The sequence below is a fragment of the Leopardus geoffroyi genome, chromosome D1 (assembly GCF_018350155.1).
Source record: "Leopardus geoffroyi isolate Oge1 chromosome D1, O.geoffroyi_Oge1_pat1.0, whole genome shotgun sequence".
NCBI classification, from domain to species: Eukaryota; Metazoa; Chordata; class Mammalia; order Carnivora; family Felidae; genus Leopardus; species Leopardus geoffroyi.
Genome location: NC_059329.1, coordinates 61,213,280 through 61,231,021, shown reverse-complemented (window position 1 = coordinate 61,231,021; position 17,742 = coordinate 61,213,280). Strand labels below are relative to the sequence as shown.

The following is a 17,742-nucleotide window of genomic DNA, read 5'->3' as shown; positions in this document are numbered from 1 at the left end:
TGGGTTGCATAGTTTTGCCTAGTGTTACTAAGTATTTTTCACTCTAAATTATAACCTGAATGTTTTCTAATGTGATATTTTGGGGTCTTCCAGTTTTGTTTTCCATTTGTTGCCAGATTTGATTGTGATGATCTTGCCAGAAAACTTTTGCCCTAAAAAGAAGGATTGCTTCCACAAAAGACAGAGAGCAGCAGTACTATGGGACCAGCCAATAAATCTCAAACATCTCCAGACACCTTCTTGCTGATGGGCATCCCAGGACTAGAGCACCTGCATATCTGGATTGGGATTCCCTTCTGCTCCATGTACATGGTGGCTGTGGTGGGGAATGTGACCATCCTGGCCGTGGTGAGGGCAGAGCGGAGTCTCCATGAGCCTATGTTCCTCTTTCTGTGCATGCTCTCCATCACTGACCTGGTCCTCTCCACATCTACACTGCCTCGCATGCTCTGTCTCTTCTGGCTTGGAGCACGTGACATTGCCTTTGATGCTTGCCTGGCTCAAATGTTCTTCATCCATAGCTTTACTGCTATGGAATCAGGTTTTTTCCTGGCCATGGCCTTTGACCGTTACGTGGCCATTTGTCATCCGCTGCACCATACCACGATTCTCACCCATGCTCGCATTGCCAAAATGGGAGCTTCTGTGGTACTCCGGGGAGTGGCCTTCTTTTCCCCACATCCTATCCTGCTCAGGCAGCTGCCCTACTGCAGAACACGAGTCATTACCCACACCTACTGTGAGTTCATGGCCGTGGTGAAGCTGGCATGTGTGGACACAGGAGCTACCAAACGTTACAGCCTCAGTGTAGCCTCTGTCATTGGTTCCTGCGATGGCTTTTTCATTGCTGTCTCTTATGCCCTAATCCTCCGTGCAGTCTTTCGCCTTCCATCACGGGAAGCAAGTTTTAAAGCTCTAGGAACCTGTGGCTCTCATGTCTGTGTCATCCTTGTTTTCTACTCCACAGCTGTCTTTACCTTCCTCACTCACCGCTTTGGCCACAATGTGGCCCCCCAAATTCATATCTTTATTGCCAATATGTACCTTCTGGTACCACCTTTCCTTAACCCCATTGTTTATGGTATTAGAACCAAAAAAATTCGAGACCATGTCCTTAGTTCTCTAAAGGTAAAAGTCACTTGATTATCCTGGAATTGTTTGCAGTGATGGTATCATAATCAGAAGGGAAGTAGGGAAATAATTGATCCCATTTTTATAAATGACATGGAATTTTCTCCCACTGAAATCAGACATTTTCACAGAGAAGAGTGACCACACATAATAGAAATTCCACAATTGTAGTGAAACTAGAGGGCATGAGACATTTTGTGCACACATGGATTTTAAGGAGCTTCCTTAAAGCTTTTTTAATTGGAAAGCAGTCCCCTTCTGCTCCTTGCTGCTACTGATCTGTGTTGTAACTGGGGGTGGTAGTTTATTTTCAAGTAGGCGTGATTTAAAAAAAGTGAAGAATCCCATGAGAACCTCAAAAATTCCATGTAAAGTATTTGCAATTGAAAATTTAATGATCACTATCAATATTCTACAGAAGAGGCAATATAATAGGATTGATGTCTTTTTATACAGGACATAGTAATTGTGTATTTTAGTCACAAGAATGGACACACACAAGACAAGTTGTCAAGCAGAAATGTGGAAAAGTTCAATAGTGCAATAATCAAGCCCACAGAATTTTTAAACATATTGCTCATAGAATATTCTGTCTCCACAAAGCATAACTTGTGCCTCTTATTGTTTTGTTATCTAAACTAAGACTGGGTCTCTTAAAGATATTCTCTTTACCTTCATCACAAATTATCCTGAAACCAGAAACAACTTTATGCTTGATGGTATGTATCTACTTGGGAATTTGCCCAGAGCTTAGGCCCAAGCCCACTGAACTAGATACAGATATTACATGTGCTTGCTAAAGGAGGTATCTATTATTATAAATAACTCAATTAATACATTTTTAGTGATTATGCTCCTGGTGATTATTAAAAAAGGTATAAGTATTTTACTGGTAAAAGTCTGAATATTTTCTCTTTAAAAAATATGATTTCTTCATTTCTTGGCTTGTACAAAATGGAAATTACTCCAGAGTCACTCAATAAACACATGCTGAATTTCCTTGAATTGATGTTCTCTTTTGTGGTTTTCTATTTGTAAAGTATTATTTGTACCTTCTTTCTTCTGTTTAGTATAGGAGCTTCTTAGAAGGAAATATCTGGGCCGCTTCTCTGTATTCCTTTTCCTTAAACCCTGTTGCAATGTTGTTCAAGCTTTTATAATTTTCAATTTGGGATATTTCAACAGTTGCCACTGATATGTTCAAAGCATTAGCTTTTAATTACTATGTCTAATACATCCTTTACATTGAGATCATAGTTATCCTCATAAAAATTTAGAAAACAAACAGAATTGATATGTCAGACCCATGTAAGCACCAGAATAGCAAAGCAAAACTTAATGAAATTCTTTTCTGCTCCTTCTCTTCTCATTCTTATATATCATTTGAACTGGTCCTGTTCATAAAGTCCCCCGCCTTCATTCAAACAATACGTCTCTCCATATCTTCATGTTTTGTTTAGAATGTTTCTCTCCTACCTATTCTCTTTGTCACCTGGGAAGAACTTAATTATCCTTCAAGATCCAGCTCTTGTTTAAACTCCCCCACCTTATCAGAAAGATTACATTTCTTTCCTCAAGTCAAATTAATTAAAAATTCCCCCCACCTCTATTGTAAAAAATGCCATGATAGATTTTAGTTAAATTCTTAATATGCCTTTTGCCAATTAAACTCTTGGTATGGTTTGGGGTTAAGTGTGCTGGCTCTAGAAGCAGAGTGCTGAGTTCATTATTCATCTCTGTCACTTTCTATCTGTGTGCTCACAGGCAAGTTGTCCAAACTTTCTGGACCTTGTTGTCAAAATTAATAAAATGAGGATTGTAAGATTTCTTGCCCCGTAGAATTTAAAGGATTAAATGAATGAAAGCATGTAAGACACTTAACATAGTTAACATCGTGGATTATCATAACAAGTATAATTTTGTGTATTTATTATATGTCAGATTTGCAAGACATAGGTGTGCATTTATATGTATATATGTGTGTGGGTAAATGTATACATTGATACGTATACATGCAATTTAAATTATATAATTATCATCATAATCACTAGATTATTAGTCTTGATTTTACATATGAGTAATTTAGACTCAGAGAGATTAAATAATTTGCTCATAGTCACATATTGACTAAGTGGTATAGTCTGGATTTAAACAAAAATGACAGTAATTAATCCCACTTTAAAATCCATTTACTTTTATTTTTTTTATTTTTTTTTAATTTTATTTTAAATTCCAGCACAGTTAACACACAATGTTATATCTGTTTCAGGTGTACAATATAGTGATTGAGTAATTCTATAGATTACCCAGTGATCATCATGACATGTGTCCTCTTTAATCCTATCACCTGTTTAACCCATCCTTCCACCCATCTCCCCTCTGGTAACCATCAGTTTGTTCTCTATAGTTAAGAGTCTTGTTTCTTGGTTTTCCTCTCCTTTTTTTCCCCTTGTTTGTTGTTTCTTAAATTCCACCTATGAGTGAAATCATATGGTATTTGCCTTTTTATGACTGGCTTATTTCACTTGGCATCATATTCTCTAGCTCCATCCATGTCATTGCAAATGGCAAGATTCATTCCTTTTTATGGGTGAGTAATTTTCCATTGTGTATATATACCTCATCTTCTTTATCCATTCATCAGTTGGTAGATATTTGGGCTCCTTCCATCATTTGGCTATTGTAAATAATGCTTCTATAAACATAGGGGTGTGTATATCCTTTTGAATTAGTGTTTTTGTATTTTTTGAAATCCCATTTACTTTTTATCTATAATGCCTCCAAGTGTCCTGTGAACCTATGTGTTCAGTGAATGATTCTGAAGGAATGAATAAAGCAATAAGATGTTTGAATTCACATTTCCTGTATTTTAGAACTCCCGATCATGTGATAGTTGTAATTAAGGGACCTGCATTAAAGCCATAAGGATATCTTTCAATGATCTTTTTTTGTAAGATAATGGAGAGTAATGACAATGACAGTAGAGACAGATCTCTCCCAGTCTAAAGAGAAAAGACGTCTTAAGGAAACGTAAACTCTGAGACTATTGCCATTATGTTGGATGTTTCCTGAAGACAAATTATTAAGTCTGGACCTTCTTGCTATATTTTTGTTATTTGGAGTACCATGAACCATGGAATTTAATTATAATATATCCCCTGACAAGTATCAGCATTGCTTACATGTTAGGTTTGGAAATAAAAACTAAGGAGTTACACTCACAGATTATATACCAATGGATGGCAAATAAGAAATGTCCAACAATAACAAACACAAAACTAAATCTAAATCTTCAAAGATTCTGAATTGAATTCTAGTTGAAGGAAGGAAGATATACAACTTATTCATATATTCATGCATCAAAAAATGATGGAGTGGCTAAAATGGGCCAGATTGTGCTAGGTTCTGAGAAGAGGTGAGCAAAACACAAGTCCATGTCTCAGGGACTTTACATTCTGGGGAAATGTAATGTGAAATAATTAAATGATGCTCAAATGCATAACTACACTGGATATTAAGGGCTGTCAAGTAGAAACAAAGATTTCTGTAAGTGCACATAACATGGGGTTTTGCTCTAGTCTAAGGGAGTCAAGGAAAGCTTCCTTAAAAATGATATTTGAGGGGCGCCTAGGTGGCTCAGTTGGTCGGGTTTCCGACTTTGGCTCAGGTCATGATCTCCCAGTCCGTGGGTTCGAGCCCCGCATCAGACTCTGTGCTGACAGCTCAGAGCCTGGAGCCTGCTTTGGATTCTGTGTCTCCCTCTCTCTGCCCCACCCCTGCTCGCACTCTCTCTCACTTGCTCTCTTTCGCTCTCTCTCTCTCTCTCAAAAATAAACATTAAAAAGAAAATTAAAAAAAAAACATATTTGAATGCCAAGTGGGAGTTAAGCAGCTGAGAAAAGAAAGATCATGAAATGGGACTGGTGATGTTACAGGGAAAGAGAACAGGATATGTGAACATGTGTGGGTGGATCTTTAGATAGGAAGTGGCACCATATGTTTGAAAACTTGGAGAGAGTCCATTTTGTGGGCTGAAGGACAGAGAGTGAAGTGAAGAGTGGATGCCTGGGGCTGAGGATTCTCAGTTTTATCCTAAAAATGAGAGGAAGACTGTGAACATTTTATGCACAGGAGTGACATCATGTTTGTGTTTTTAAAAGATCATTGTGGGGCATGTGGATAGCTTAGTCCATTAAGCATCCAACTTCGACTCAGGTAATGATCTCATGGTTTGTGAGTTCCACCCCACATGGGGATTTCTGCTGTCAGCACAGAACCCATTTCAGATCCTCTGTCCCCTTCTCTCTCTTGCACATGCACACTCTCTCTCTTTCTCTCCCCCTCTCAAAAATAAGGAAACATACAGGGAAAATAAAAAGACCATTGTAACTACAGTGAGGAAAATGTTTTGCGACAAAGAATGGAAGGAATGCAAAAGGCCTCTTAGAACATTATAAAAGTTTTTGAGGACAATATGATAAATTTGATCCAAGTTGGTAGCAATCATGATAGAAAGAATTAAATTTATTTGAGTACCCTGAGTATACTTTAGGCTAGGAGAAAATGGCTTAATGAAGACTTTGACAAGCTCACAGGTTGCAGGACTGTTGGTTACCCTTCAGGTGTTATTATAGGCCTAGAGTCTAGAGTGGAGACCTGTGGGGACAGGGGAAGAGTGTGTGCATTTATTCATATGTAAACATTGGAAGACCTGCAATTCACCAGGCACTGGGGAAATAACAGTGAACAAACAAGATCCAGTCACTATCATTAGGATCTTTATATTTGACCACCAGCAAAACAGTTAACAGATTTTCCCTCTCTTTACCATTTACTCTCAGATTGAGCTTCTGACTTCTGCCAAAGGTCTTTCTGAAACTCAGTCTCTCCTAAACCCAGTATTGTGCTTTTTAGAAAATTTTTTTATAGAGCTCCTCTCTTGTTCCTACTTTAATCTCACTCCTTTATGTTTCTTTTTACATATCTTACTTACCTAACAAGGGCCTTATTTAGTCACTTAAGATGTATTTCAGTGGATACATTTTTTGAAGTGTAACTAACATATAGTTATATTAGTTTCTGGTGTACAGTATAATGATTCAGAAATTCTGGGAGCGCCTGGGTGGCTCAGTCTGTTAAGCGTCTGACTTCAACTCAGGTCATGATCTCATAATTAGTGGGTTTGAGCCCCAAATCAGGCTCTCTGCTATAAGCAAAGAACCCACTTTGGATCCTCTGCCCTCCTCTGTCCCTACCCCTCCCCTGCTTGGGCTCTCTCTCTCTCTGTCTCTCTCAAAAATTAATAAATAAACTTAAAAAAAATTCTGTACACTTCTCAGGGCTCATCAAGGGAAGTGTGCTCTTAATCCTCCTTTTTTCCCCAACTTTTTGTGGATTTTAATTGCATCTAGGAAATCAAGACTCCTAATTTTAGTTTAAGTTTTGCTTATAGAGGCCCCAAAGTCACTGGAAATGAAAATGATTTCAACTATTGGTTTGGAAGCAAGCTGTAGCAATTTTAAAATGCTTATAGCTTCACACACATCTGCCTTCTGTTACTCCAGGTGTGCTTTAATTTCCATCCGAAATGATTCTCCAGCCCTTACTCTTTCTCTCTAGGGTTTCTAAACCTTATCAACAGTTAGATTTACAGTGCTCCTTAATATCTGCTCTTATTCGTACGTGGTATCCTTAGTGATTGGCTCTAGGATTTGTTTTCCAGGATATCCAGGCTAAATAAGGCACTTTGCCAACAGAGAGGCCAGTAGGGATCCCCAAGGACCGGAACAAACAGCATAAATCTGCCTTTTATTCTGGTCATCAGCAGATCTTCCCCATACCTTCAGTAAATGAATTCTTTGCTGCTCCCAGTCCCACTGTGACTAGACTCACAACCATCTACAGGTACTACTTACTCTAGGAAAAGAGAGGAAAAGGAGGGAAAAGAGTAGAAAATCCTGGGATGCAAGGTCATGGAGGGAAAAAGAGATTCTCTTTTAATCCACATACTACCATCACCAGCCCTTGTAAGGCCATGGTTGGAATCTACAATCTTTAGGATACCCAGTGACACTCTTTAGAAAATAAGTATATTTCTAATTTTTTTGTCTAAATTGGTGGTGTCTTTACTTATGATTAATGTTGATATAGTTGTTCCTGGCAACTGTTCGTGATTGCTCAGTCAGAACTTTACCATGTTGTTAAAACTCTATAATGTCCTAATGTCCCCATCACATGGAGAAATTTTATCTACATTATTCCTCATGGTTCATAATTCAATTTCTACCTGAAAACTCCAATTGATAGTGAGCTTCTGGTGTCACAGCACTGTCTTTTCTATTTGAATTTGTGATAGGATCATTTCCCCTATTGGACTAAAATGCACCTTTTAAAATTTTTTAACATCCTTTATTTGGCCAGATATCTATTTCTGGTGACAGTATTTTTTTTTTTTTTTTTTTTTTTTTTTTTGCTGTTTAGTATTTGAGGATAAAGTTATTTAGGGCCATCAAATATTCCTTTTTATGGTGTCAATTAAAGAGTATTCATTATCCTCGTTACAGTTCTTTCCAAGAAACAACCAAAAGAACATTACTTTCTCCAAATCTCACTTAAAATTTGTACTTATAGAAAAAGAAGAAAATTTGCATGTATAGAATATCAATACATTCAGAAAATTATGCCAGGATCATTGCATGTTTTATACAATATTGAAATTTAATCATGGATTTAATCCTCACTTCAAGCTTTGAAAGGTAAGCCTCATCCCAATTTTGAGATGAGGAAATGAGGCTTTGTCTTAAACAGCTTGATCAAGTCACTTAAGTGGCAGGACTGAGATTGTATCCCAGACATGTGTTTTCTCAAAGGCTTTGCTATTTTAACTATCTCAAGTTACCTTCGAGGAGGTCTGACTATCCTGTGGCTATCGTGTGCTTTTCGGCAAATGCAGTTGACACATGAAATACTTAGATCTCAATTTATGATGTATAAACATTACAGTGGTATGTTAGCAGATATGCCACTCTTATTGGGGGCTCTTCAAAATTTAAAATTTATACCTGAGACTGCTTCTCCCTTCTTCAGTGAGAGTAGCCTAGGATTATCTCCCTCCACACCTTAAGTAACTGAAGCTTTTGATCATTAGTTTATGCAGTATAATTATGATTATCACCATAAGCTACTGGAATACCCAGCATTTTAGGTGCAAATGATGCTGTGATTTCAAAATGTCCCTTGTTTCTTTCTCCCTAGGAATCAGACTGTTAGGAGTTCAGATTAGGGATGTCCTCTTGCAACAACTCCATTCCTCAACCCTTGACATTTGTCCTGGCTGGAATTCCTGGCTTGGAATCTTCCCATGGCTGGTTCTCTGTGCCTTTTTTCTTGGTATTTGTCATTACAATGATTGGGAATGCCGCCATCTTATGCATCATCTGGGTGGAGAAGAGTCTTCATGAGCCCGTGTTTCTGCTCCTGGCCATGCTGTCTGTTGTTGACCTGTCCCTGGTCAGTGTCACTGTGCCCCGCATGCTAGGGATCTTCTGGATGAATGCCAAAGACATCAGCTTTAATGCCTGCCTCGCACAGATGTTTTTCATCCCTTCATTTTATGTCATGGAGTCTGGGATCCTCCTAGCCATGGCTTTTGACAGATTTGTGGCTGTCTGGTACCCTCTGAGATATACAACCATCCTTGCTAACAACATACTTGTGAAGGTGGCTCTGGCTGTCCTGACAAGGGCAGTGGCAGTGCTGACTCCAGCACCCATCCTGGCAAAAAGACTGGAAAGCTTCCAAACCCACATCATCTCTTACTCCTACTGTGCCTACATGGCTGTGATACAGATAGCCTGTGGGGACATCTCCAACCACATTGTCTATGGCCTCATGGTTATTGTAACATCTGTGGGATTTGATTTGCTTTTTATCATTCTGTCCTATGGGCTGATCCTTCATGCTGTCTTTCGGATCCCCTCTTGGGAGGCAGGGGCCAAAGCTCTCAGTACATGTGGCTCCCATCTTTGTGTCATAGCTCTCTTTTATTCTCCTGTTGTCTTCTCTGTCCTGGCCCAGATTTTAGGCTACCATATGGCTCCCTATATCCAGATTATCATTGACAACCTCTACTTCCTAGTGCCTCCCATGGCCAACCCCTTGATTTATGGAGCCCGGACTAAGCAAATGCGGGAGCGGGTACTACGGATCCTCCGAGTCATAGAAACTAAGGATGATATCTGAGGTGGACAGGATACCTGTGATGTGGAGCTGGAAATCTTGTTAGGTTGAAGGTAGAGATAATGGTTGCCTGATTTGAGGCTTCCTGGGCAAAGAAATAGCAAAGGCAAGAGAAGGATTCGGTGAGTGTGGGCACATAATGGGGGGCATGTTCTCTCTGTCAGAATGTAGTTTTTATGAAACTCTCATGACCAGAACCTTCCCCAAATGTTTATGTAAGTTATAAAGTAGGAGATATTTTGTTGTTAATTCTATTATTTAATGCCATCAGAGAACATAAATTGTAAGCTCATTTTTTTCAAATGATGTAAAAAATGAATTTAGTCATACATTCTCATGATCTATGGGCAAAAATAAGTATCCAAATTTTTTGTTGATTCCATGATTTTTCTTCCACACCTATGTTTTCAGATATTATACCAACATAAAATTATATATCATAAAAAACAATCCTAATGGGAATAAACATGTATAAATATCTATGATCATGTCTGAGTAATGAGCTCCTTTTTGGTCTGAATGGTTTTATTGCAGAAGAGTCATCTGTAGAGAGTTACTATTGGTGTCTAAATATGGAACCAATATACAGTGGGTTGGACTTGGTAGGTAAGTATTTTACAAAGCTGGGGGGGGGGGCGCGGAGAAGGCCTTTAACAAAGTTATTTTTTCACTAGCTTCGTTTTCTCCCTTCCACCTACCTGACCTCATATACTTTCACATATTCAAGACACCTGAATCTGTATCTTAAACTGTCTGTGTTCCAGAAAAAAAAAAAAAAAAAAAAAAAAAAAAAAAAAAAAAAACAAAACATTATAATAGCCTTGTGAACAACTCTTCATATATACCCTCAACTTAAATCTTACCAAACTAAACTCTTAGTCTCCTTCCTAGCTTGAGTGTCCCTCTGCATTCCCCATTTTTTTCTTTTGACTTCAGTTAAATTAAATAGAAAACCTTGAAATTACTTAGTTGTCTTTATTTCGTTTCCTTCATCCAACCAGTGACCAAGACATGCCTGCACATTTCCACTCTCTACTTCTCTACCTCATACTTTCATCAGTGTACTGCAGATTCTCCTAACTTTCCTATACCAAATCTCTCTCCTATCCAAAGTTGTTATTAGCACTGCAACACGTCTTTCCCAAGCAAATATCTCATTTTGTTCACTTAAATCTCCAGCAGCCTATTCCTCAAGACAAAGTCTAAACTCCCCAGCACTCAAGTTATTGCTTGACTTGATGCCCATCTGCCTTGCCAGGTGCTTTCTTTTCACTAAATCATAATTAGGCATCAATCCAGCTAAAGCTGACTGCTTTATTTGAAAAGAAACAACACATTCCTTGCTACTTTAGCTCATTCCTAATGCTATTTTGGAGGCATTTTCACTTGGTCTTTCTTACTCAAAATTCTTCCCATCTCACACTTCAATTTGTTTGCCTTAATGCCTGCCTTCAGATGACATCAATCAGTCATTTTCTGTATTGCCAGACACTAGGTTTCCTTGATCTGGCCTATACTTCAGATGCTGGTCTGCATGCCTTCCCATTACCCTTACACTGACATTTCTTTAAGGGCCATGCCCAGAAACTGAATTTTGCACTGCACATAAGCAGATTGTAATCCTCCTTGTCTTAGTTTTTCAGAAACAGTATTGAACGTCAACTCATAAAACACAGGATAACCTATACATGTAAATCATACCCATCTTCCTATCTCTAATGTTCACAATTTAGATATCCCTAGGTCTAACTGGAACAAAATTACACAGATGACATTTATGTTGCACAAATGTATACAAATATACATGCTTTTTGTTTCATATACATGCTTACAATCATCTTATTTGTCTATAAACATCTTTCTCTCAGTCTCTCTCTGAAACATGCTATCATATTCATGTTTATACACGTTCGTACACCATACCTGAGAAACGCAAGCATTCACAAGCACATATATGTACACGTGTATCTGACGTACATATTAATTACGTCCATAAATATGCAAAACCACGATTAAACTCCTTGCAGTTTGCCTGAACAAGTTTTCAGAGACCTAACTTTGCTCAGATAAATTAACGACTCCTCTCCGAATGCCCCTACCACATGCTGTTTATCATTATCTGGGACTCATTTTATGCAATACTTTCTATGTAAGCCTTCCTTGACCTACCCTCTCTTCTTTTTCTCTACTCTCTATTGGGTTCATTTTCAGTGGTCTCCAGTGTCACTCAATCCTTCCTTAATTGTAACACATGATTACTTCATATGACAATTGCCTCTTTACATGATCTTTTTCTACACTAAAATTAAATATATAATATTATAGTGAAACCTCTTCGACTCCATTTCTGAATATTATTTAGGACATGCTCTTTCACCTTCAGTGTACCATTGGTGTTTCCTCAAATATAATTCCCCTTCTCAATTGTTATAATTAATTTAGCTAGGCTATAAACATCTCCCAAATTAAGAGTTTGGGATTGTTTGGGCTCAATACTCTCATTTCATTTTCTCTCATGGTTGCATGGCAAAAAGGGTTGCGTGGGGCTAGAATCTTGTGAAGTGTCGGTGAGAATGGACATCCAATGTGGCTTCTTCATGGACAAGCCTGGTGCCATAGTGCTCCTCCCCCTAGGCTCTCTCTCCATAAAATTAGCCTGGGTTTCTTACCTGGTGTTTCAGGGCTTCATGAGGTAAAGACCAGAAGCTGCTGGACCAGATATGGTCTATACCCAAGACTTAGACAGCATCACTTTTGTAGTATCTTATTGCTCAAAGCAGTCAAAGGATTTGACCAAATCAAGGGGTTGGAAAGTAGACTCACTATGGATGATTAGACTGCAGAAAAACATTGAGTTTAGAAAATACTGTTATAGCCATCTTTGACAGGTCCGGTCTGGCATAGTTTCTTCTCTGTCTACAACAGTTCACATCCCTTTCATTGGCAGCATATACTTAACATCTCCTCTAAAATTCCAGGCCTCATCCTATTATGATATCTGTCCAGAATTTCATCATCTAAATCATATCCAGATGTAGGTGAGGCTTCAAAGGTTTGGTTCCTTAGATATAGTTCTTTGAGTACAATTTCCTTTTTCTATGAATATCTATTAACTGAAGAGATAAGTCTTCTGCCTCTTACACTGCCAACATAGAATGTTAGTACAGCAATAAGAAAACTGTAAAAATATTCCCATTCCAAAAGAGGAAGAAAGATGGAGCATGGGAGTCGCTGGTCCCTAGCATGCTAAAATCTAAGGCCCACATTCTCAGCTTCTTGATTAAGTTCTTACCCTGCTCCATGAGGATAATTCTGTTTCTTTGTGGTTCTTGGCTTTACCTTCTGAGACCTAGACCCTGTACTCTGTATCATCACTCATTTTCTAAAAGAAGTGGACCACATTTTCATTTTATCTTCCTAAGCCTATAGTTTGGGGACTCCAGTGGTTCTTTTCATTTTGAGATGCCTGTGCTTTTCAATCTAACCAGGCAGTTCTTCTGACTAGTAAAGGATCTTGAAAATGCATACTTTTATCCAGAAGCTAGCTCATGCTTTAAGAGTATATAATGTCTAGAGAAAAAGTGAATGAGAAACAATTTTGTGTTCGAACTCAGAAATACCTGAGGCTTCTGTGGCTGTTATGAGTAGTGTTTGCAAGTTAAACACTTACTTCTTTAATTCATTTTTCTGTATACATATTTTGTTACAAGTGGCATTGCCAACATTGTCTGGAAGTTTCCTTCCTTTTTTATTTTCTACCTTAAAAAAAGTTCCACCATCCACAGATACCTTTATTCTCTGGTACACAATGACAATTTTGTCATTCTATTTAATGCCTTCATTAACAGTCTTATTGGTACCCTTCAAGATTCTGTCCATCCACTCAAAGCCAGTGCTTCGTATTCTAGGGGTTTCTGTTATTGCAGAATCTAGTTGTTAACATCATTTTTCATATGTATGTATATATATATATATATATATATATATATATATGTGTGTGTGTGTGTGTGTTATTGTTTATTTATTTTTGAGGGGAGGAAGGGGCAGAGAGAGGGGAACAGAGAATCTGAAGTGGGCTCCACGCTGACAGCAGCAAGCCTGATGTGGGACTCGAACTCATGAACCACAAGATCATGACCTGAGCCGAAGTCAGACACTCAACTGACTGAGCCACCCAGGCATCCCTTTATATTTTAACTGGTGATGTGCAATATAACACTGCAAAACTTAGTGGCTTTAAATGGTATTTTATGATTTTTTTTCTCTCAAGGTACTGTTGATTGTCTGGACTCATCTGTGTAGTTCTCACTTGGGAGTCTCTCAAGCAGTTGCAGATAATGTTTAGAACAGGAATCTAAGACGGGGTACTCAAGCCTTCTTCATTCATATGTTAGGCATTGCAGTCTACCTCCACACTGACTCCTGTTCCATCGGATTAGAATTAGGTGGGTTCTTACATGGTGGCATGAAAACAGAAAAGGTTGTGGTATTAGTTAAGGTCTCTACCAAGACCTGGCACAGATTGTTTTCTGTTGTATTCATGGCAGATGAAGGGCCTTAAACATATCAGGGTATAGGGAAGAGTCCATTCTTGACTGAGGAGTGGCAAGAGCACATAACAGAAAAGTGTGTGATGTGGAAGATACGGTTATTAGCCATTCTTGGAAGATAGAATTTGCCGCACTCAACTTTTCTTTCACTTCCATCATAAATGATTTTTCAGTTTCTACCTCTTCTCAATGGTTCCATATTATGTTCCTAAACATTTCTATCATTTCTCACCAATGATGATTTTCCAGTGCTTCCCATGTTAGATCTCATACATATAATCAGTCTACTCTCGATTTTGTGAATTAGTTTTATTCTCTAGAGATTCCAAGGCAGCCAAGGTGTTTTGGATACAGAGATTTATAGGGATTCATGACAGCCAGGGCACACCAGCACACAGCTATTCCTTTCCAAGACAACATGCCTAATTCTATATAATAGCAATTTTCTTCCCATGACTCAAAAAATTAGCTTCCCTTCTGATTCCTGCTCTATTGAGAAAAGACTCTCAAACAACTCTAGTTTCTATTCTAAAAAAAAAAAAAAAAAAGTTGGATTGGGTACAGTTATGGAATGTAAAGTCATATGGAAAAAAGAAATACTCAAATATTCTCACTGATTAAATACACCAGCAACCAGCTGTTAGTTCATATGCCTACCCACTGAAAATAATTATCATTCCTTACAGCTCTGACTCAACCCAACCAGTGGTACTTATAGCTGCTGTGATTTTCTTCTAATTCCATCTGCCGCATGAAGAATGTCGATCCATAGAAAGGATTGCTCAATTGCTATTTGAAAATCTCCTCTGATAGAGAGCTTCCTCTATGCACACACCTAATGGCACTATGTGGCATAATTTACATAATTCACACTATGGCATTGTGTTTCCCTCAAGTTCTTAGCAATAGTGAGCTCAAATTTACCTTCTTTTTATCATCCACTCCTGAAATATATGAGATCTGGTGGCCACAAAAGAAATATATTTTGTCTAGCGTATTCTTGCAATTGAAGTGACAATTACCAGAGACTTCAAATTCTACTTTAATAAAGGTAAAAATTCAAAGTTCCTTAATAACATTAGTCACTTTCAATTCAATTACTCACAACAAATGTTTAGTTTGTAGATGACTTTCAAGGTTTTCCACCCCATAGGTAAGAAATAATATTTTCACTTTTTTAAAAAATGTATTTTAGAGAGAGACAGGGAGAGTGTGAGCCAGGGAGAGGGGCAAAGGAAAAGAGAGAATCTTTCTCCACTCAGTGTGGAGCCTGATGTGGGGCTTGATCCCATGACCCTGGGATCATGACCTGAGCCAAAATCAAGAGTGAGACACAACCAACTGAGCCACCTGGGTGCCCCTATACTTTTTTAGTACAGATTAAGTGCAAGATTAAATTTTGCCATTTAACTATCTTATCACAATTGCAAAATTTATATTATTTTTTTTTCATCAAATTGGGACATTAAAGCATAAACTTAAAACAACCATGTCCAAGGTCACCTCTAATAAACTCTGAATGTATCTCAGATATGTAGTACTTCAAAGCCTTTGATCTTTGGGTTATACTAGCTTACCTTCCTACATGCCATTATCATTTAGCTGTGTTTTCCCTTGTACCAAATACAACTAGCATTTAAAGCTCCTTGATCTGACTAATGTCATCAACCAAGAACAATACTGTATTAATCTTTAAACATCTGGGGCACATAAATTTTGACTCAAGCAGTTTGAAATCAACAAGAGAGAAGAAACATTTTTTTTTCCAAAATATGACACCATTTTTGTTATTTTTAAAATGAAAACAGGGACTGGGGCGCCTGGGTGGCGCAGTCGGTTAAGCGTCCGACTTCAGCCAGGTCACGATCTCGCGGTCCGTGAGTTCGAGCCCCGCGTCAGGCTCTGTGCTGACAGCTCAGAGCCTGGAGCCCGTTTCAGATTCTGTGTCTCCCTCTCTCTCTGCCCCTCCCCCGTTCATGCTCTGTCTCTCTCTGTCTCAAAAATAAATAAACTTAAAAAAAAAAAAAAATGAAAACAGGGACTGTTGGTGGGAATGTAAATTGGTATAGTCACTATGGAAGACAGTATGGAGGTTCCTCAAAAACTAAAAATAGAACTACCATATAATTCAGTAATCATACTTCAGGGTATATACCCAAGGGAAATGAAAATAGAATATCAAAGAGGTATTTCTACTCCCATATTTATTACAGCAATATTAACAATAGCCATGATACGGAGACAATCTAAGTGTCAATCAGTGGATGAATGGACACACACACACACACACACACACACACACACAATGGAAGATCATTCAGCTATGAGAAAGAAGGACATCCTATTGTTTGTCACAACATGGCTGGACATTGAGGGCATTATGTTAAGTGAAATAAATCAGAAAAATACAAATACTGCATGATATCACTTACATGTGGAATCTATAAAGGCCAAACTCCTAGAAACAGAGTAGAATGGTGGTTACCAGGGGCTGGGGATGAAGGAAGGGGAGATGTTGGTCAAAGAGTACAAATTTCCAGTTGTAAGTTCTGTGGGTCTAATGCATATTATAGGGATTATAGCTAGCAATACTGTATTATATACTTGAAAGTTGTTGAGAGATAACATCTTAAATGTTCTTACAACAGAAAAGAAATGGTTATTATGTGACATGATGCTGGTGTTAGCTAACACTGTGGTGGTATCATTTTGCACTATATGTGTTTTGAATCAACACATTGTACATCTTAAACCTGAACAGTGTTATATATCAATTATATCTCCACAATTCTGGAAAAGAAATAAATGCAATGTAGAATTTAATTCTGCTGTGGTTATGAAGTAGGAGCTTGAGTCAGATTACACATAGGAATTTTCTCTCTAACTGATCTCACTTGGGCATTGGTACGTGAACATCTATTAACACATAATATCCTATGATTGTAAAGGCATAGACATTTATTGGAGTTTTTATAGAATTTAACTTCAGGTTTTCCCTAAAATCAACTTCCATTAGAAGTCATAAACTGTCCATGTATCAAATATTTCCTTTAGGAAGTTTCAAATTTGCACTACTTTTTAAAATAGGTATTCTTATTTCCATTCAGAGCAAGAAGCTGCATATCAAGAGGACTAGAAAGGAAATATAAATTTTATTATAGTAAGATTTTCTTCAATATATTAAAATTTTATAGTGGAAGCAACAAAAAAATACACCACCAGTGTTTCCTTAGTCCGTCTATTTTTCCTTATCTCAGGTCGCTGTCATAACAATGACTTCATTGCATTTTATGTTAAATTTTTAATGCCTGTCTTCATTATTATTGTTAACAATTTTAATAATGATAATAACTATCTTTTAAGCACCTTATCATTATGTGCTATGCTTAAAACACATTTTAAATTGTTATGTCCATACAATCGTCCTTTAAGGGAATTATTATTATCCCAATTATAAAGATGAGGGAAACTAGGTTTAGACAATTAAAATATTTTTAAATTTTCTTTTTATAACACACAGCTATTAGATAGTAGAGTCAAAAGTCAGGCTTACATCTGTCTGATCAAAATATCCTTGTTTTTAATATTTTTACAGTACTGTTTTCCTGGAGAGAATTTCTTGAGGGCAGGGACTGCATGAACATTATTTAGGCTCTTTCAGAGCCTTTCATACTATGTACACAATATAGATACTGAGTTTAAACAAAATGAATGAATTAATAAATGGATAAATAGATTAATAGCTCTCACACCTGTTTTGGATTTTGATCAGATAGTGGCAGGAGGATTGAAAGTTTCCTTTACTAGTATATTCCATATATTT

At 37.6% G+C, this 17,742-nt stretch overlaps 2 protein-coding genes across 2 annotated transcripts; both read left to right on the top strand.

Annotated features, from left to right (window-relative positions):
- Window positions 1–198: 198 nt before the first annotated feature.
- Window positions 199–1,853, top strand: LOC123602466 (olfactory receptor 52D1-like). The gene has a single exon (XM_045486950.1). It carries the CDS (start codon window positions 199–201, stop codon window positions 1,141–1,143), a length of 945 nt encoding a protein of 314 aa, XP_045342906.1. The 3' UTR covers window positions 1,144–1,853.
- A 6,562-nt stretch (window positions 1,854–8,415) lies between these two features.
- LOC123602465 (olfactory receptor 52D1-like) lies at window positions 8,416–9,441 on the top strand. The gene has a single exon (XM_045486949.1). It carries the CDS (start codon window positions 8,416–8,418, stop codon window positions 9,370–9,372), a length of 957 nt encoding a protein of 318 aa, XP_045342905.1. The 3' UTR covers window positions 9,373–9,441.
- The last annotated feature ends 8,301 nt before the right edge of the window (window positions 9,442–17,742 follow it).